Source organism: Lytechinus variegatus, chromosome 18 (assembly GCF_018143015.1).
Source record: "Lytechinus variegatus isolate NC3 chromosome 18, Lvar_3.0, whole genome shotgun sequence".
Classification (NCBI taxonomy): domain Eukaryota; kingdom Metazoa; phylum Echinodermata; class Echinoidea; order Temnopleuroida; family Toxopneustidae; genus Lytechinus; species Lytechinus variegatus.
In genome coordinates this window covers 15,972,735-15,993,923 of record NC_054757.1, presented here as the reverse complement: position 1 = coordinate 15,993,923, position 21,189 = coordinate 15,972,735, and the positions used below count along the sequence as shown (strand labels likewise).

Here is a 21,189-nt window from a genome sequence, read left to right as displayed (position 1 = left end):
TAAAAATCCAAACACATGACATAAAAGAATGATTCTTCTTCTTTACAAAGATACCAAAAACATGAAATTTGGTCAATATTTAGAGCAGCAATGGCCGAATAAAAAGAGGTGTTTTGGTTCGCACCAAGCTCATTAACAATGCAAAAACCCTCTAATCATGAATATCAATAAAAGAAGCCACTTTTTCAGGGCTTGCCGACTGACTGTGTAGGATTATAATTTTGTCCTGACCACCCAAGAAAGGTACATGATGGTGTACCGTGTAACCTACTACACTATGATAAAATATACTTAAACATTAACTTAATTAAGTTTAGGAATATCCCCCCCCCCTCAAAAAAGGGGGCGGGTCAGCTGTTATCAGGGTCGGATCCAGCTTCCGCCAATAGGGGGGCCGAAAAATATTTTCATCAACATTTTTCTCGATTGGCCGCTATAATCTGATTTTTTCAGGGGGTAGTCCTAACAAAAGACTGAAGTTTTAAGGATATGTTAGCTGTCATTGTTATTAACAAGATAGGGTATCTCGTGTTGTATTAATGCAAGCGCGAAGCGCGAGCTAAATTTCTTAGATATTTTATATCCTTAGAACTGAAGATTCTCAGCATTTTTTATAATCATGAACAAAGATAAGTATCCAACTAAAAAATGAGAGCGCGAAGCGCGAGCCAATTTTTTTTATAGTAACGTGAAAAGGGACTCAATTATGACTGTTTTTAGTGATTAATGAAAAGGATACAAGGATCACCAATTAAATAATGAGAGTGCGATGCGCGAGTTCAAAATTTTTGATAATCTGACCTGAAAACTGGACAGTCTAAGCGCGTTTTCATTTGGATAAAGATCAAGCTGTGTGTCTCAAACAATTAAATGCAAGCGCGAAGCACGAGCTTAATTTTTTGATATACTGACATGATAAAGGAGCATTTTGACAAATTTTGAAAGGAAATTCCAAAGAGGATAGGTATCTCACAAATCAAACACTGCGAGCGCTCAGCGCGAGCTGAAAATTTTGATATATTTTTGTGTAAATCAAACAAAATAATGAAAGCTTGAAGTGCGAGCGAATTTTTTTCATATTAAGTCTATTTTCCAATTCTTCCCCTCACCTTTTTCTTAATTTTTCGAGATCGAGCCGGTCGTTACGAGGCTGTAAATTACACATCATTTCTTTCTGTTTTTCATAGTTTCTATCGAGTTAAAGAGTATACTTTTTTTCTGCAGGTTGTCAAAAATAGGGGGCGGGGCCGGCTCGGCCCCCTCCTGGATCCACGCCTGAAGTTATAGCTATTCGAGGAGTCGAAGGAAATATTAATTTTAAAAAATCGCCCCGCCATCCCCAACTATATATTTATAGCACAACGATGGTTCAAACTCTAATTACAATGTCCCCTTTTCAGGTCGCGCTCGGCACTCCCCTAATCCTTTTCGGGTAAATAAACAGTAAAATCGCTGTTTATTTTTTTATAATACAGTGCTCTTTAGACTATGATGCCCACAGTAGTTTTATTTAAACAAATGTTTACATTCTCAAACAACAAAATTTAGTTTTTATGTAATTCTCAATAAATTAAGCGTAGATATTTAAAAATTTATTATAGAAACAGTGCTGGTTATAATATTTTTAAATCAGCTCGTGCTTCGCTCTCGTATTAGACATATCACTTCGGGGGCTATATTTGCTTTTTTCATGATGTTCATATTTTAGGACCTCGATCTCAAAAATTTTCAGCTAGGGCATCGCGCTATCATTCTTCATTTCGTGAGATTCTTTAATGCACGGTTTCCTACATGAAAAGCCCCGCTTAAAACGATTCTTTTTCGGATTTTCATATTCAGATCGCATTTCGTCCTCGCTTATTTTCTTTAGTGAGAGAAATTGATTATGATGTCCCGTTTTCAGGCATGAATACTAAAAAAAAATCACCTCGCGCTTCGCGCATGCATCGTTGATCAGTGAAAAATGTATTCTCCTGATGAATCAGTACCAAGAATCCTTGAAATGTTTCTATTTCAGGTCAGTGTAATATAAAACTTCACCTCGCACTTCGCGATCGCGTTATTTATTGAAGTCAAACTTAGTGACCCATTTGATGGTATTTCTTTATTCATGATCTGGTGAGAAAATTGTAAATTGTAATATTAGTTTTGATACATTTTGTTGTGCAAAGTATTTCTATTTCCTTTATACTTCATTTTCCTTTCTCTTAGACGCTTAGAGGCAATTTTGCGATTTTGCGGTATATAAAATTGTTACTACTATTATTGTATATTTTACTTTCCACCTGAAATACTTTGATATTCACGTCATATTGAACTGAAAATCTATAAAGTAATTAAACAGCTGTTATACGTAAATCATTATCATTCTTCCTTGATATATATCCCTTAAAAGAAAATTCATAACGGTAGCAAAAACAAATTCAGTTCCCCAGAGGTGAAAGGTATTGATCACTGGCGTATCTGGTTAGGGGCCAGCACCCCCCCCCCCCCACCTTCAAAATGTTCCACGATCAAACAAAACAAACGAAAGGCTTAGGGAGAAAAACAAAGGAAATTATAAAATGTGATATAATTTTCTACCTAGTTAAATTTTGAAAATCCATCACAATATCTGTTTTTCGAATTAAAATTGTGTCAAATTTGTTGCTTGCTCGTAGGATTTTTAAACAGGAGTGCTGGTTCAAATTTTACACGCCAAAAAGATTTTTACTCCAAACAGAAGGCCATTTTGGTCACGAAAAAAGGGTTTCGCAAGAAAATAAAGCTGATTTTGTTCCAGGAAAAAATTGATAAGTAAAAAAAAAAGGGGGGGGGTCCGCTAAAAAATGAAGGTGATTTTAATTACAATTCTTGTACATATTTAGTTTTCCTACCAGATTTCCAGGGGTGCTGCCTATGGAGAATAACACACGCAAACACGCCAAGGTAAATCTTGGGGGGGATGCGTCCCTTATAGGGCCATGCACTGACACAAGGTACGGCTTTTAAACGATGTCAAGTCATCCCAACAAAAAGGGTTGATTTGAATCATTAAAATTTCATCAAAATCGGATGTAAATCAATTTGGAAAGTATTGAAATGGTTTCACAAAACAGCTACATATTATGCACAGCCCAGTGGTATTCGAATGAGAGAGAGAGAGTTGAAGTTGTCCCTATAACGCAACATTTCTTTCTTTTTCATTGTTTGAATTCTACAGTATTTAAACCAACTTTACTGAACTTCACACGATTGACACAAAAAAGAACAAGGACAATTCCTTGTGTTAAATAGAGAGGAAAAAAATCTTGTTTCACATTACAATGAGAAGAAAAAGAAAATTACATATTTTTGATATATATAAAAAAAAAACACACACAAAAGAAATAGTGAGTTGCTGATATGTCATCAGTACCTTCATTTGCAATCCAACCAGGATGTGAAAAATAATCGTTTTGTGACAATAATAACCAAAACTTTGAAATGCCTTATTTTACATCCGATTTTGATGAAATTTTTAGTACTATATGCTTGTTGAATTTTCTCTTTTTATCCAAATAAACTTTTTGTTTGGGTGGACTTGTCCTCCACTATACGACCATTATCGAGAAGAATCACTTCTTGGCAGTGGCGTAATTAGCCAAACATTTTGAGGGGGCTCGATTGTCATGTAAAATTAATAGGAAGTTGAAAAAATGTCGACATTTTCATTACAAAAATCAAAGTTTGTGATAGATTTCTACATAATAATCAGAAAATAATATCACACTTTCACCGCTTTTCTTCTCTTTCCTTTTCTCTTTTTTTTTTGGTCGTGAGAGCAAGAGCCCCCGAGCTCCCCCCCCCCTCGTAATGCCCATGCTTCTTGGTGACGATCGAATCTGCGAGTCGGCCAAAGTGTTTACGCCCTCTACGTTTTTTTTGTACGACAAAAATGAGTAGTGGATGATTTCGAATTTGCAGAGAAAAATGTGATGTTACATCGTAAATCCTCATTATGATAGTCAGACACAATGAAGACTATTCTGAGATGGAAGGCGGTGAAATTCATTCTCATAGCTGTCATCATACTGTTCTTTGTGTCGCTGTTTTGTTCACTTCAAATGCAGGTGAGTTTATCTAGCCTAGAGACAGAGCGGAACACCGAGAACCGTCCTCCCCGAAGTTCGGGGTCGAGAAGACTGATGTGGTTGTGATGATGTGTGCGCTGCAGCTGCAGTGAGCTATATTTATTAATATTAGGCACTTCAGGTGAAAATTAGGAAAGGCTGTACTTCCCAAGCATGTTTGATAGGCTCACATTGAGGCTCAATATCTACGATTCACAAAACTGTTTGAATTTTGAAATTCCGATATCTAAGTCGAGTTAGGCTATCATCTTCGTGATGAAAAAACGGCGTTTTGTGGACAAAAGAAGATTGCGAAATCTTATTCTCTTTGTTTTGGGCATGGCACATTTACTACCTAAGTTATGGGGAATTGTACAAGCTTTTTATTTAAATCTTAAAGTACTCAGACTGATTTGACATATTGGCATATGATTTCTTTGGTTCAAGGGCAACTACCCCAGGACGATTACCCCCCACCCCACCCCCCCTTTTCTAGAAACAAATTAAAAACAGATTGATTTCAATTGTCTATTATCTCATTAGTGTCTCATTGTTATTGTGGTCTCAATAAAATTGTTGATATTGTCTCATCATCGTTTCATTATTGTCCCAATTATTATTATAATTATAATTATAATTATCAATAGTATTACTATCATAACAATTATTTTTGTTTCATTAATATTATTTTCTGAATAATTATTTCAATTATAATTACTATCATTATAGTACTTATTGTTGTTATAATTATCTTATAATAATAATTATTTTTTAAATAATAATTACTGTTTCAACAATTATAAGATAAGGCCTTTAATTTTATTTATGATTAATTTCATAATTATAATTTTTATAATAATTATCATTGATGACTTATCAATATTACTGTCTCGGTAATTATTACAATTATAATTATTTTCCTTATAATTGTTATCATTATAATTATTTTATAATAATTATTACTATTGTATTATTGTCTCAATACTTATATTGCCTTTAATTATGATATTTTTATAATTATAATTATAAGTATTATTATAATGATTATTATTGATATCTCATTAATATTATTGTCTCAGACAAAATTTATTACATTATAATTACTATCATTATAATTGTTTTCATTACAATTATTTTATTATGATAATGATTACAGTAATAATCAATAAATTCTAGAATTGTAATTATGTAATTCAAATTATTTTTATTATTATTATTGATGTCTCATTAACATTACCTCAATAATTATTACAATTATAATTACTATCATAATTATAATTGTTATCATTAAAATTATTTTATAATAATTATTATTGTAATAACAATTATTACCGTTGTCTCAATATTTATTGTCTCATTATTATTAATGTCTCATCATCACTATTGCCTCATTATTGTCTTCTCTTATTTTTTCATATCTTCAAAATAATAATTAACACCATAACAAAGGTCCATAAATCAGATATCAAATTCATGAAACATATCTCATGCATGCGAAACCTATTTCTAAATTAAATTCATGAAAGGAGATTTATGTGCCATTCAAACTACGACTTCCATTAACAATACCATATTCAGATGCATTCCAACAAAAAATCACTTATCAAACAAAATTCTTGAAGTTTACTTGCAGTTTTGCTCTTTATACTTATTTCGCACGAATTCTACAAAATTATTTGCAAAATAAAAATTTAATTTTTGTAATTAACAGAGCTCAAATCGTAATAAAAAAAATAGAACGGCTGAAACATACTGTGTCTGAATACCGCAGACTCTCTACGGACCAAATTTGATTAGAATTTAACAAAATATATGTATATATATGTACGAAGCAACCGCAGAAATTTTTGACCAATCAAAATCAGTGGAATAAAGGAAGAAACTGACTCTGTCTTTTCGAGCAATGCCAAATGCAATTCCAGCACTCGGCCAAAGTGCTAAATGTTAAAAAACTCCTTGAAACAGACGGCTGCCAGCTTCTAGGGCGGATCCAGCTCCCACCAATGGGGGGGGCGAAATTCATTTTTTTGACCCATATTTTCCGTGATCGGCTGCTCAAAGTTGATTTTTGTTTGTTTCTTTGAAGGGATTGTCCGAGTGGCATAATGAGCCAACAATTTTCAGGGGGGCATATCGCATAAAATTAATAAGAAGTTGGTGAGCAACCGAGGCAAAAATGCAAAGTTTTGATATTTTGATTACAAAATTCATAGTTTGTGATAGATTTTGACATAACATTTGAAAAATTATGGGCCTATATTTCACACTTATCCCTTTCCTTTTCTCCCCGTTTTCTTGGTCGTGAAAAATTGCAGGGAAAAATTCTGATGTCCTAACAGTCATTTTTTAGCTTTATTCGTACTAAAACAACTTATTGCTATCATTTCAGTGTTTTTTTATCATTGAATAAATTATACAATTAGTACGGTCGCCAGATCAAACATACAAAAGGTATCAAATTACTTCACAAGTGACTGGGCTGAAATTTTCTTGAGAATTGTAAAGAAGTTTTTAATTTTATTTGAAATATATGAATGTGGTATATTCCTATTTTTATAACTATTGTAAGCTCTATTAAAACATGCTCTTTTCTCCTCTTCATTGTTAGGCTTTGGGATGGGATGAAGATATTGTCTACACAGGAGATGGACCATTCTGGCAGATGGAGGATGTGGCATATGGAGGAAAGCAAGTGAACATTGGTGAGTATGATAGACACCATTCTCACTACCCTCCTAAAACTAGTGGAAATTAGTTTAAGGTGTAGTGAGAACTGTTGAATCGATCTTGGAAGCGATCTACCAAACCAGTTCAGAAAACCACCTCGCGATGTAGTTTTCAAGATCGCTTTGCCTTGTTAAACTGGTCTTATCGTACATGAGGACACAACCGTTCTTCGGGAAGCTATCTCCGCACGTTATCGCTACTCCATACGACAGGTGTAGAATGCTATGATTTTGAATTTCGCGCGAAACGTGTCACCCCACCAAGAGCATTTCCATAGCAACAAGTTCACTTTGCAAGAAGTGGTTTTGAAAACCACTTTTGTGTGATCAAGTGGGAACGCTAGCAAAGCAATATTCCAACTTGGTTTCCTGAATCGGTTTCAAGTAAAACTAGTTTTAGAAAGCGTAATGAGAACAGTCACATTAACTGTGATTGTTGTCCTATGACATTTGCTCTGATGGAACATCTGCACATTGAGCGAAACAAAATCTAAAGCTCCAAACCTAAATAAAACCTAATCCTTATCATTGTACTATTCTAAACTAAAGGATTACAATGCTAAATCTAACCCTATTCAATCTGAGATATTAAAACTGAGCAACAGATTGTTGATTTTACATTGTGATCTGCCACTCCAAACCAACATGAAGTTACTCAAAATAAATTTTGAGATATTCTTATTAAGCATGAAATGGCACATCCTAAACTTTAAAATGTTTTATGACTCATCAATTCCACACAAGTACTTGACATTAATGGAGAAGATATTGTACATTAAAGGTACTCTCCATTATTAACCCAAGTGTGAACATTCTTTGTACATCACTGCTTACATTTTAGATATTGTATGATATACATTCATTGTTTGTAATCATTGTATGAATATATGTTTTTTTATGAGAATGAAATGAATGATCAATTTAAAAAAAATCAGTGAGAGCGCTCAAAGAATGAGGGGAAAAAGATATTTTTTGTATTTGCTCAAGAATGAGATGTGCGCACTGCTATCTCAGTAAAAACATCTCAGCAGTCCGTATCAAAGTGTTATGGTGTATCTCTTTTTTTTTTAATTCAAATTTACAACTTCAAGTTTTGACTTTATAAAGCAAGTTTAATATTTTTTTCTCTTTGAAGACAATTATTATTCTGGTAACATTATTACAAAGAGACTTGCATTCAACTTATTGTTGGATTTGGGGTGGAAGGTCATATTTTACCCAGGATAGCCCCTTCAACTCTTCTCCCAGCGGGCCATGCTTAACGTAATATTATTACATGATATTGAAATGAAATGAAAATGTTATTATTATCATGTATTGTAAAACTACAATAAATTCCAATTGTTGGAGTGATCAAAAAAATTATTTCACAAGAATCCAATTAAATGACCAAGTTTTTGCATTTGTACTACCAAATGATTCTGACAGAAATTGATGTATTAGTAGTTCCATATTTCTCCAATTGCTCTTTTCTCACATTTCTGAGATAAGCATGCCATTTTATCAGTAGGCTTAGTAGACAGGGTGTTTTCCAAGGTATAATGGATGATTTCAAGGTTAGTGCTTTTGGTGTTTGTTAGAAGTTTGAATCAAAATTTTCAAATCACATTTTTGACAGCAAACAATACCTTGACCCAAGACCAGTGTTTTTTTATTATTTTTTTTTAATTTTTGTGTTGATGTAAAACTCAGTTCAATTACATGTAGAACCAAAATTCAACACTGAACTCGAAATCATCTGATTAGTACATGTGCCCACACTTACTGATCTATGTTGGTGTCAGTGATTTTCAGCTATTTTTCATTCAAGATTCAAGATTAGATTGAGGTACATGTACTTTCAAGATCAAGCTGAACCTCATATAAAAAAAGAACATTAAAGGAAAATATATTACAAGGATGGTTCTTCATTTCCATTTTGTGTTCAGTGTACACGATGTTGCTTCATACATGTAGCATGTAGATTACACTGGATACATTGAAATTTACCCAAATTTACTCGTTTATATATATTTACATATACTAGTTTAATGTACATATAAATTCATATTTTTGTAGTTACTTTGGCGCTGCATGCATGCACAGTTTGAGGAACAGGCTTTCATGATTCTGCCTCGAATGTTTAGAAACACTATCTCTGTCACGAGCGAAACTGCTCTAATTAACTTATTAATCTACAGGCTACTTAACCACCCTGAATAAAAGACCAAAGGATATTCAAGATATAAATGAAGTGATCAATTTAATGTCACAAAATATAATAAGTCATTTACCCAGTACATTGAATCGTTGAGAACATAAGTATATTGGCAAAACGATATTCAATAAATCATTGCATATAGAGAAGGAGTATAATCATCATTGAGTGATAGTCCCAAGATTATGAGAGGAGATTGATCTGAAAATAGGCCTTTAAATTATGTTACCGAAAGTCTTGGAAAGTTTATCGATTGCTTGATCAAACCTTCAATCGGGTAGATGCGGAGTTCGAAAACAGAAGAGATCGACAAACCACAACGACTACGAAGATTGGACGATTATGACGACGACGAAGAACGCGACTGAGGTCATCAGCAAAGACCTGTGTCCTTGACGAACAAAGAACCAGAGTTGAGTTGAAGCTCTAACTACAAAGAATTACGGTCGAATCCGACGAACAGTAGCTTCGACTGACTGAAGTGATTCTTCCCCCTCAAATGACATTGTGACTCAGGACCTTGACATAGAGGGTAGGTGCTACCCTGACCTACGTTGACTCTACATTGACCCTGGACTGACCCTGGGTTGACAGCCGTCTAAAATAGGAATAGACCAAATACTTAACAGCAAAGGCCCTAACAATATTCTATTCACAAAGATATCAGCTTATCGAAATTAGCTTTCATATTTATTCTCAAAGTAAATAAATAACAAGCTTCTATTAGTATGAGCTTTCTGATAGTCAAGAAAATACATAACAGTTGAGAAATCTAATAATTAACTTTCTCTCTGAATCATAGATCAATTATATAATTGACTTTAACAGACTTGAAAAATACAACTTTGTTCATTTTAGTAAGGATAATTATATTCACTTTGAAGACTGGAGTAAGATGTCATTTGGTGACAAAATGAGCAGAATATATATATATGTAAATCTGTCTTTCTTTCTGAAAACAGACATGCCATATTAAGCATAAGAATTGTATTAATATTAAAACGTATGAACCAAACATTACTTACAATTCGGCATCGAGTAGAAAGGAACCTCCCCGCACTGGGTAGGGTGGCACACGCCCTTTTCCTTGGTTAGGAAACACCCCAAACTGGACCTTCTCCAAAATTAAAAGTGAGAGTGAGCTGGCTTGGCTTTTTTTGCCAGCACACCAAACAGAAATATGTAACACAAAGAGTCTGTAATCCTATACACCTGTTAAACTATAGTCTACTTATTATGACAACCCAGCCTGTTGAAATACCAGGCAACCCATCATGCCTACAGTTTAGTTACTAAGGTATGCAGTCCACATCTGTACATGGAGTTTAACAAAAGAGTTTAACAAAACATGGACTTTAACAAAAGGGTTATAATTTTGAATAAGATCCTACAATCTCAGATCTGCATATTACGGTACAACATTTATACTAAAACAAGTACATGGTAGGTCATGCTGGTGAAATGAATGGTATTTTCAGGGTATTAAACTTTTGAAGACTTGCTGTGATTATGACTAAACTTTGCTAGTCATATTTACTGCAGGTGTTTGAGATAACGTGCATCAATAGTTGATTTGTGGGTGGGGGAGGGGCTACTCAAGCCAGGCACTGGTACTCATACTAGTTACATGTAGCCTATTTTTAAAGGTAAATGCCAGTTTTGGTAACGATATCAAAATGAGTTCGTACAGAATCCAATAAAATGACCACCAAAGTGTCTGTATAAATAAAACATGTATGCCAAATGATTCTGGAAGAAATTGTGTAATTGCTGAGAAATCAGCAAATACCGTAAGCACAGGATTCAGGTCAAGCATCGGGCCCGACACTCAAGACAATAAATATACAATTCTCCACGTGCGTTTATCTGTGTTGGTGATCTTCAGCGTGAACATTTTTCAACGTAGATTTCAAGATTTCACAAAGTTCGGTTTATGTAACTGTACAGATCCTCGATGATATACTGACAATTAAAGGTATTGTTTAACTTTGTGAGCAGCCAATTTAAAAAATTCTCAAACCAAGATGAAACATGTGTACAAGTGCATGTATTAGAACTAATAAACCCTGAAAACAACCATTATTGAGAATGAAAAGCTAAAACTACAAGGCAAACCCCGATTTTGTAAATAGGTGTCTTATAGACGCCTAAATAGTGCACATAAGTGTATGGGATGAAATTAAGATGGTGTTTCCGGTCACTTTGTATTTCAATTTTTGAAGCACTTAATAATTATTTTCGAATGCAATTTTTTCTGGGTTTCATTTTTGTAACATATCACAGACACAGGTGACAAGTGTGACCTTCTAGCTCAGATTTTTTAAAAGTCAAACCAATGTTAACCAATCACTTTAAGCCTTGTTTTACTGACTTTCTCATGAAATCAGTGTTTACTGCAACTACTGGCATTTCTCTTTAAGTTTTGGTAAATTCATTAAAAAATGTCTATTTTACCATTCTTGCTCAATTCCCTATTGGTATTGCTTTGTGGTATATGTTTGCATGTGTATGTGTTTACTCCTCCTTTAGTATTTTGGTTTGGTTTGGTTTGGTTTTGATTCACAATTAAAAATTACATAAAATATAATATACATTGTACATAATTGCATGGTCAAATGATTGGGCCTCTATACAATATCTAAACATGACATTAACAAACTCCGTTCAGTACAGTAGATTTTGCAATATTAGCATTATCTGCAGTGATAGGATATATTTTTTTTTTACAGAATAGCTGGTTCAAAGAAAATAAATTTATAAAGCAAAGCCAGAGTGTACGTAGCACATAGTACATACTTCGTACCCCATATCTTTCAATACTTTATTGGCATAGCAACCCTGTAGGCCTACTATTAATCTATGGATGTTTTCTCTCTTAAAGCATGTCAGCATTGACAACTGCATACAGTTTTTTGCCAAAGAAAGAAGACAAGATGCATGACTAACTGATAATCAAGTTAATTTCCTTAGTCGAACCTGAACAGCATGGTAGAAAAGGAAATTCTTTATTGCAGAATGTTAAAGGCAGTATTATCTTTGTCAAGCATTCAAAATCACAGTTACAGCTTAGTCTGCAGGTACAGACCCTGATTGGAACTTTGATCAACAAGGGTGCCTCCATGCAAAGACTAGCACATTCAAAACTTGCTATTCCACTGGTCTTCAGTACACAAGGCATGAGTAGGCTGCACATTCAGACCCTTAACTCGAGTGAAGGGTTTGCACAGCAGACTAGTTCCAGCTTGTCTGCAAGTGCACGCTCAAATTTGACACTTAAACAAATTATATTATTATGTCTAGAGTGAAGACTAGACTCAATACACTCGGTACAGCCACAGTACATAGTGAATCTAGTCTTGCTACTTCAGACTCTGGATTATGCACAATGTGAATTGCAAAAACAAAAGTCTGTACCGGCAGACTAGTTCCATGGACTACTTGTAATCATAAATTTTGCCAAGTCCTTGCTTGGTCTTGTTCACTTTAAGGGGAAATTGTTCACCCTGACATTAAGTTAGTTAAAAGCAGAAAAATATGTAAAAGAAATTGGTGATTCTTAATAATGAAAATCCACCAAAGAACAGCATTGTGAAACTGTTTAAGATGTTTTAATTTGTGAGGTCATGCTCAAGCAGCTCCTCCATTATATATAGATTTAAAGCTTTGAAAGGAGCATAATGAATGAAAATATTTTCTTATTGAAGGGATTATGAAATGTTTTGTCTGATCTGATGATATATCAGCATGAACAAATAAAATTATTTTCAATTTTTTAGGGGAAAATGGCATTTTGGGTAATTCATATCACATGGCTTATTAATGTATGAACGAACTGCTCGTTAGTGACGTCACAAAACAAAGATAAAACTTCATAACTCGGTTTATTCATTGATAGATTTTCGTCAAACCTTCATGGCTTCATCAATTGATATTTTCTCTAAAATTTGCTGCTTTTTATTTAAAACCAACTATCGTCAGGGTTAAATTCCCCTTTGATTATCATATGGATGAAACTTGACATATTACGGTAGTTGTAATGAACTAGATGTACATAAGATTTTAAATACATGCATGCATTGCGGTTTGTTAGTCTTGAGCACAAAACCTTTCATACTCTGATACTGATTTTTTTTCTTTTTAGTCACATGAAGAACTGAAAATTGTGATAATTTTATTTTCTAACTTCCTGTATACACTTTTGTAGCTGACAGCATGACTTAATGCATTTTGATTTAGTCATGAATATATGTTATGTTTATTGTATAAGCAGTGGCTTTTCCTGTAAGCTGAGTTGACCTGCAGAAAAACTTACAAGTAATTTCCTTCCTGACATATTACCAGCAATATTGTTGATCCTTTGAGAATGGAAATTAGAGTCTAGAATTAATGTAGATCTCCAAAGCGCCGGGGGGGGGGGGGGGCCACTTCCATTCACTAGTGGATACCATGCGCGACCATGGGGTCTCGAAAAGCACCCTAAACACGTAATTTCCATATTCTGAAAATGCCTCCCTTAACAAGTATTGGAACGATACTCTTGGCAAATATTTCCTAAAATGAACCCCTTAACAAGTACAGGAATGTTGTTACAGGTCCTTCGTTCGTCTGCTTTACCTTATTGGTTTAATATGACCCCATTGTACACCTCGCGACAATCGGACTCTAAACACGAAGTGTTGGGGTTTATCATCCCCACAAAGTAGACCCTAAACACATAATTTTCCTAGCGAAATAGATACCCTTTTTTCATTACTTTTGTGTTTTTGACACCCTTATCACGTTATGTACGTAACGTGCCCTATCGTGAAAAAGACATCCTTTTTACGTGTTTTTTTGGTCGCGCATGGTATCCACTCGTCAATGTAAGTGGCCCCCCTCCCGCAAAACTGCTGGTGTACAGAGGACCCCTAAGTAGACCAGCAGCTCCATGGTCGATGCTGCTGAGTAGGGCTATCCTCCCATTTTATTTCTTTATTGGTATTGTTAGTGTTACCTACTAATAACAGAAATAAATTCAAATACAAAAAATCAAACTGAAAAGTGTTAATGGTGGAAGGATGTATTGCAATCTTGAAAGATTTATAGAGGAAAAATATTTTGGAGGTAATGACAATGTTTAGAGTGAGAGAGGGAGATGTAATTTGAATGAGTCTTTTTTATTGTTCAATTGGAGCTTTTACTGATTACACACATTTCAAAAGAAAATAACATATACTTGTACATGCAGTCATCACATACATGTACTTTGTTCAAAACTTCTATTAAACCTCCCTGTCTGTTTTCATAGTCTGTGGAAATTGTCTTCCCATGTACATGTACATAATACAAATATTGTCACCAGAATTATTGTCTCAATACTAATTGTACAATCTCTGCACAACAAGCATGTAGGTATGAGAGAGTTTCTCCATCATAAACAGCCCTGTCTGTGTACAATGGGAAGCTAATGTAACAGAAAACAGTTAGATGGGAGAATTGAAAGGATGAAATGAGCCTCTTCATTCCATGTGGGTGGATAGTTTGTAAGCCTCTATTGAAGTTTCTTTTGTTTACCCCCTCATTTGTGTTTCCTTTCAAGTGGTTTCAGGTGATGATGTTTTTTCCTTTGTGGAATAGCATTGCCTATTAAATGCCTTTGTCACCTTAGCTAGAATGCGTGCCATTATGGGGGGGGGAGCACTGTCATTACCATGTAGACATGTGCTCCCATAGACTCTCAAAATAGTACCATGAAAAGTATATATGTTTTCCTATTAATGCCTTAATAATGATGACTCAAATATTTAATATCAGAGATGACAAGTAAATCTACCCTGTTTTGCCAATTATGACAATTTTTGATGCCCTTTTCACTGTTTTCGTGGACATCATGTTTTTGTGTAAAACAACCATGGTGCCCACTTTGTAATGGCAATGCGGTCCAGGACTTGTACTTTTGGCAAATACATGTACATGTACCATCTCATCTCCAAATAGGAAAAAAATTATGTTGAATTCGGAGATTGAAAATAGGCACAGAAGTGAATTCACCTTTCACCTCTCTTTCCTCTTTCTACCCTTCCCCATCCCCTTCCTATTTCTTCTCTTCCCCTCCCTGATGCCCCCAATGTAGGTCTACATTTCAGTTTATATATGTCTGTTTCCCTTGTTTTCTATTTTTTTTATAAATTCTCTTTCAATTTGATACAAAGAGAATCTTGTGGGAATTGGCAGAGGATTCTTCATGTATACGTTTAGCTATTTATGGATTATTTCCATTTATTTCATGATTTTGGAATATTCAACACATTGAAAACTTTTAGTCTGTGTAATTTTAGACAGAATATTATTCAAAGTGATGATTGCATGGAAAACCACCAGGAAACAGAAAGTTCAGAAGAAATAGAAGGCTCCCAGAACAATGATGCTCAGATTTGTCGTAAAGACTGTAATTCTCATGTGTCAACCAGACCTTTGCCCTTTTGTCTCGTCTAGCGACATTCCCATCTGCTTATAGAAAAACAACAAAAAAGGAATCCTAAAAACAGGGTAGTGTTTACATCCATGCTGGAGATAATGGACCATACATGAAAAAAATATACATGTTCATGTAGATGGCTTGACTCTTGAATAATGTTTAAAATGTTAAATTTCCAGGAATGCATTATGATAACAATTCTCAAATGAAACTTCATGATATACATACAACATCCAATGTGTGGGGATTACCTAATATAAATCATTTTTAAGCTCTCCTCATACATAGGTTGTTAAATCAAATTCATACAAACCAAGTAGACAGCACGTAAACGATATTAAAGAGTAATAAAAAAGAATATGGAAAGACATGCTTAAGGTGTTTCCTTGGAACTTGAAGCCATTAATTCATAACTCAAATTTTCATTAGGCGGTGCTGCACCAGCCCAAGTTTGCTCAATCTCGAGATTTTGGCCCTCTTCGCGATTAATTTCAAAAGGGATGATCAGGGCTGAAAATATTTATATCTTAATCCATAGAGTAGAATCCACTGAGCAAAATGCCAAAAAGTTCATCAAAATTGGATAACAAATAATAAATTTATTGAAGTTTAAAGTTCAGCAATATTTTGTGAAAACAGTCATCATGAATATTCATTAGGTGGGCTGATGATGTCACATCTCCACTTTCCGTTTTCTTATGTTATTACATGAAATTATATTTGTTTCATCATTTCATACTTGTGTGAATAATATGTCTCCCTTATAATGAAATAAGTTGCAGGAATGAATATCTAATGCACTAAATCAGTTGTCAATCCAATTATTCTAATTCTTGGAGGAAAAAATTAGAATAAACCTAATTTCATATAATAAAATACAAAAGAACAAGGGGGGATGTGACATCATCAGCCCACCTATAAATTAATATTCATGAAGACTGTTTTCACACAATTTTGATAAAATTGTCAGCATTTTGCTCAGTGAATTCTACTTTATTTATTAAGCTATAAATACTTTCAGCCCGGAACATCCCTTTAAGATTCAAGAAACCCCATCTCCACCATTGCAAGAAGAGCGATTCCTGCTCGAGCGAGGCATCGATGCATTATGGTCTGACGCCATGAACAAATAATCGCGAGAGCGTCTGCACCTGCGAATAAGCGGGATAATTTGTAAATAGCGCGCTATTTTGCAAATAATCCCAAGTTGACTTTGGATTGCAATCTCGAGATTAATCCTACAAACTAGCACGATAAATGCGTCTCCATTTCAAATAATCTCGAAATTGTTCAGATCGGGATAATTTGCCTGATCAGAAATAGCGTGCTGATTTGAAAACTCGGGCTGGTGCAGACGGCCCCATTGAATAATTTGAGGCATGGCAAAGAGAATGAAGCATTTTAAAATGGCAAAGCAGGTACATAAGAAGTACAAGGTGGGAGTGTTTTATTAAACAAAGGAACATAATACAAAAATGTACAAGCTTGTAAACTTTAAACAATTAGTTCTTGCTCATCACCATGCTATTGTGACTGAGGGATTAATGCTAGGTCTGGAGGCTGTTTCATTAAAGCTGTGTGTATTAATTGAGTTAAGAACAACATAAAGAATGACTGGTGAACCTTTCTTACGCGCTATTAATCACCCCCGAATATTTGATAGTGAATATCACTTTATAGCACAAGAAAGGATCACCAGTCATTCTTAAAGTCGCTCTGAACATACGAACAGCTTTATGAAACACCCACCAGGTCTGACTCATTCCTTAAGCTCTCCTGACTACTGTAAGCCACAAGAATTAAGAACTTAAACTTTAAAGATACACACGTACATGTAGAGAGAAGGTCTTGTCATGAATGGATTGATGGAGACACTACTACCCTTTTTAGACAGGCTAAAATTTCCTTAACCCCGTACTATTGGTGGGGCTAAATGGCAATTTAGCCCCACCTATAGTACGGGGTTAAGCTTAGCCCACTTTCGTTTTACACAGCGTTTTTGCAAAGTGGGCTAACCCCACCTATAGTACGGGATTATTTGGCCCTGCAAAAAAGCAGGGTTATCCCACCAATTGCGGTGCTAAGAGCAATAGTACGGGGTTAAGATCGCATGTGTAAAACGAAAGTGGGCTAAGCGCTCCCATTCATGCCCCGCAACAGAGCCGGCCCTGTTGTCCAATCAGAGGTAAGTATAATGAATATTCATGAACAGCGATCACGGCGATGAAAAAAAAGCGCGCGCCAGAAGTCAGCGATTTTGGATATGACCCGAATGACCCCTCAGTGCGCTCGTGAATATTCATGAGCTACCAATAGTCCGGGGTTAGCGAGTTTCGTGTGTAAAAAGCAAGCATTCCTTATCCGGGGTTAGCAAAAACAATTTGGCATGTGTGAAAAGGAAAATAAATAGTACGGGGTTAAGGATAGTACGGGGTTAGCGATAGTCCGGGGTTAAGAAAATCCTGTGTAAAAAGCCTATACATTTATCTCAATTCTGAAGGCAGTTGAGAAATATTTATTTTTAATGTAATAAATATACGTAACCTTTTTTATAATGTAATCACCAAGATTATCTGAAACTAACTTTTATCATATCAATTGCACAGATAAATGCATGAATTGGACCACAGTCACCTATGGTCAAGTCAACATTTCAAATAATGTTGGACATAGCTTGAATGTAAGGGCATCCAAGAAGTGCGGGGAACATGGTGTTACTTTAATAATTTTCCTGAATAACTTGAAAAGAACTAAAATGCTCAAAATGATACTTTCTGAATTTTTTCCATAACAGGAGTCTCTCTTTAAATGCCAACTACTCAATTATAAAGCTTCCATTGGTACTTTGAATGCTAACTACTGGTTTCTTGAATTTCCATTCATTTTGTTTACAAATATTTGACTTTTTCTTTTAATCTTCAGATGGCACCGATGAGCATGATGTCAACCATGTCGATGCAGCCCGGCTGAATGTGCCACACCCCATCATCATCTGGTGGACTCCATTCACTGGACAGAGGGGCCAGGTCACCAAGTGTGGCAACAACCAATGCTTCTTCACCATCGACCGCCACTTCCAGCACCATCCCAACACCAGTGCCTTCATGTTCTATGGCACCGACTTCAAGCCAGACGATGTCCCGGTGCCCAGGAAGCGGCAACACGAGTGGGCACTCTTCCACGAGGAGTCGCCGAAGAACAACTACATACTGTCGCATCCGGAGTGCCTGACGCTTTTCAACCACACGGCTACGTTCAAGCGGGTCTCGGACTACCCTATCACCACACAGTACTTAAAGAGCATAGAGGATCTGGAGAGTCGGAAGTACTTGAAGACTCTGGAGGAGAAGAAACAGGCAGGGCTGGCCCCTGTCGCGTACGTCCAGAGTGACTGCAATCCACCGTCTGATAGGGACAGCTACGTCAAAGAACTGATGAAGCACATCCGTGTCGACTCCTACGGGGCTTGCCTCCACAACAAGCCTCTCCCGCAGGAACTAACAGACCCATTGACCATGTTCAAGAGCAACTTTTTCGAGATTATGTCCAAGTATAAGTTCACCCTTGCATTTGAGAATGCCCTGTGTGAAGACTATGTTACAGAAAAGTTATGGCGCCCACTCATATTGGGGTCGGTGCCTGTGTATCGTGGCTCACCTACCGTCCGGGACTGGCTACCTGATAACAACTCTGCTGTAGTCGTGGACGACTACAGATCACCCAAAGAACTTGCAGATCACCTGAAGTATCTGGATGGCAATGATGAAGCTTACAAGAAACTGCTGAATTTCAAGAAAGTAGGTGTCACAAACCCTCATCTCCTTTCTGTAATGAAGGATCGGGAATGGGGCGTGAACGACTATACCCAGCCAAACTTCATAGATGGCTTTGAGTGCCTTGTTTGCAATCGCTTACATGAAAACCTCAAGGCAAGAAGAGAAGGCAAATCTGAAACCCCTCACATTGCTTCTCCAGACCATTACACCTGTCCAAGGCCTGTGGCATTCAGCCCTGAATCATACAACTCAATTCAATTGTACGTCGAGTTACATGATGAGCATATTAAGAGAGCCAAAGCTCTTAGACAGCTGATAGATGCCAAAGCTAACTTTACATCTGAGCAGTACTCGGCCCTGGTTTACAAATATCTAACGGGAGAAAGAAATTAAGTCATTAGTTACTTTTAAATGTGAAAATATTTTGACTTTGGGGAGCCAGAGAGGTGGTAAAAAGCCCATGCACACTTTTGAAGGGTTTGATTGTAATGTCCTTCTGACACTGTTATATGTATGTTGATACCTAATGGTGATGCCAAAGATTTTCGAAATATTTCTAATATATTTGTAAATGATGTACTTTATAGTGATTTCCCTATTTAACTCATTGCTCCTTTATGTAAAAAGGAATTTTAATTGGTTTGAACTTCGGACTAAATCATCAAAACAGATAGAAAAGGCATCTAAAAGAGACTTTTCACAGCTGGCAAGTTTTCCTTCATTTGTATGAGCTTTAAAGCTTCCACCAGCCAAACGATTACCTCAGCATTGCTGGTGCAAAGATTCCAATATTTGGTGATAATAAATTGTTGCTTTAAAAACTGTCGAGTGTCAATTCCATGGAGAATTTGATACCATTAGAAGGTTTATTTAGTAACAGTCCACCACCCAGAGTGTAAATAGAGTGCATTCAGCCAAATTTCTGGATTCACCAACAACGAATCGATGAGAAACACGAACAGAAAACGCAGTCAGTTTGGGATAGCATTCAATTGCAACATTTACCCCTCTCTTTGTCCCGTATTCTCGAAAAAGGTTGCAAAAGTTTATATTGCACTGTTTCTTACATTATCACGCTTCATTCAAGTTAGTGCCCTTTGCCAGAAGCGAGCATTTTAATTTGACTTTTCTGTATAGTGTTCACAATGAATTAAGCGTAATTATGAGAGTCGGCATAGTCTATGGTTTTGTAAAACGGTACATTTGAAACCTCTTTTGAGAATACAGGCCTTGAGTGCATGGTACATGTGCATTGGGTTTGACCCAGGAAGTGACGGTCAATGCAATACATATCTGAACCGTAGTAGAATCATGATCAATGAGGTTGTCCATGTTCAATCAGCTAATAGCTGTGATTCTGCATAATCGCTATTCAAAATGCGATTTAAATTGTTTCATGATTTTGTTTTGAAAGGCGTTTAAATTGACAACCAATATAGAATTAATTAAGTGCAATTTTGGTTTTGATCTAAATGTCTTATAAAACTGTTTTTCTCGGGTAAAAACTGTTGAATGAATTCAGCCATAGGAGTTTTTTTTTTATCATCAATATCTTGTTATAACATTGAGATAATAATGGTAACACCCACCTTGCATTTTCACATAACGCCTTATATGTCATTGTCTCTAAACCTTTGCCCACATCAGGCAAAGGAAAAGTGGTATACGTGATGGGTCAGAAATGATTTGCCGTGTCCTTATCGAGCTACAGATATTCCCAGTGCTTTTTAAAAGAGTCTGGTATTTGCCAAATACAATTCATTTCCTATGACATCTGAAGGCAGTTGATTTTTAATACAAAATCAAATACAAAGCCAAGTAGACAATCATAACTTCGAATCCCAAAGTGGAATATGATAATAAATAGGTAAAGTATATCTTTTTCACCCTAAGTGAGCAATGATATTACAAATTATAAATGTAGAAAAAAAAGTCATTGGCG

The 21,189-nt window shown here is 35.6% G+C and overlaps 1 protein-coding gene across 1 annotated transcript; it reads left to right on the top strand.

Moving 5' to 3' along the window:
- The first annotated feature begins 3,930 nt into the window (after positions 1–3,930).
- On the top strand, positions 3,931–19,688 carry LOC121431942 (alpha-(1,3)-fucosyltransferase 10-like). The gene is made up of 3 exons (XM_041629722.1): positions 3,931–4,091; positions 6,700–6,793; positions 18,394–19,688. Exons 1-3 carry the CDS (start codon positions 3,996–3,998, stop codon positions 19,638–19,640), a joined length of 1,437 nt encoding a protein of 478 aa, XP_041485656.1. The 5' UTR covers positions 3,931–3,995; the 3' UTR covers positions 19,641–19,688.
- Positions 19,689–21,189: the final 1,501 nt, after the last annotated feature.

Excerpts from the sequence above, each read along its gene's own strand:
- LOC121431942 (XM_041629722.1), top strand. The coding sequence starts at position 3,996 with ATGAAGACTATTCTGAGATGGAAGGCGGTGAAATTCATTCTCATAGCT. Across the intron at positions 4,092-6,699 it reads TTTGTTCACTTCAAATGCAG|GCTTTGGGATGGGATGAAGA; the intron begins GTGAGTTTATCT and ends CTTCATTGTTAG. Across the intron at positions 6,794-18,393 it reads AGGAAAGCAAGTGAACATTG|ATGGCACCGATGAGCATGAT; the intron begins GTGAGTATGATA and ends TTTAATCTTCAG.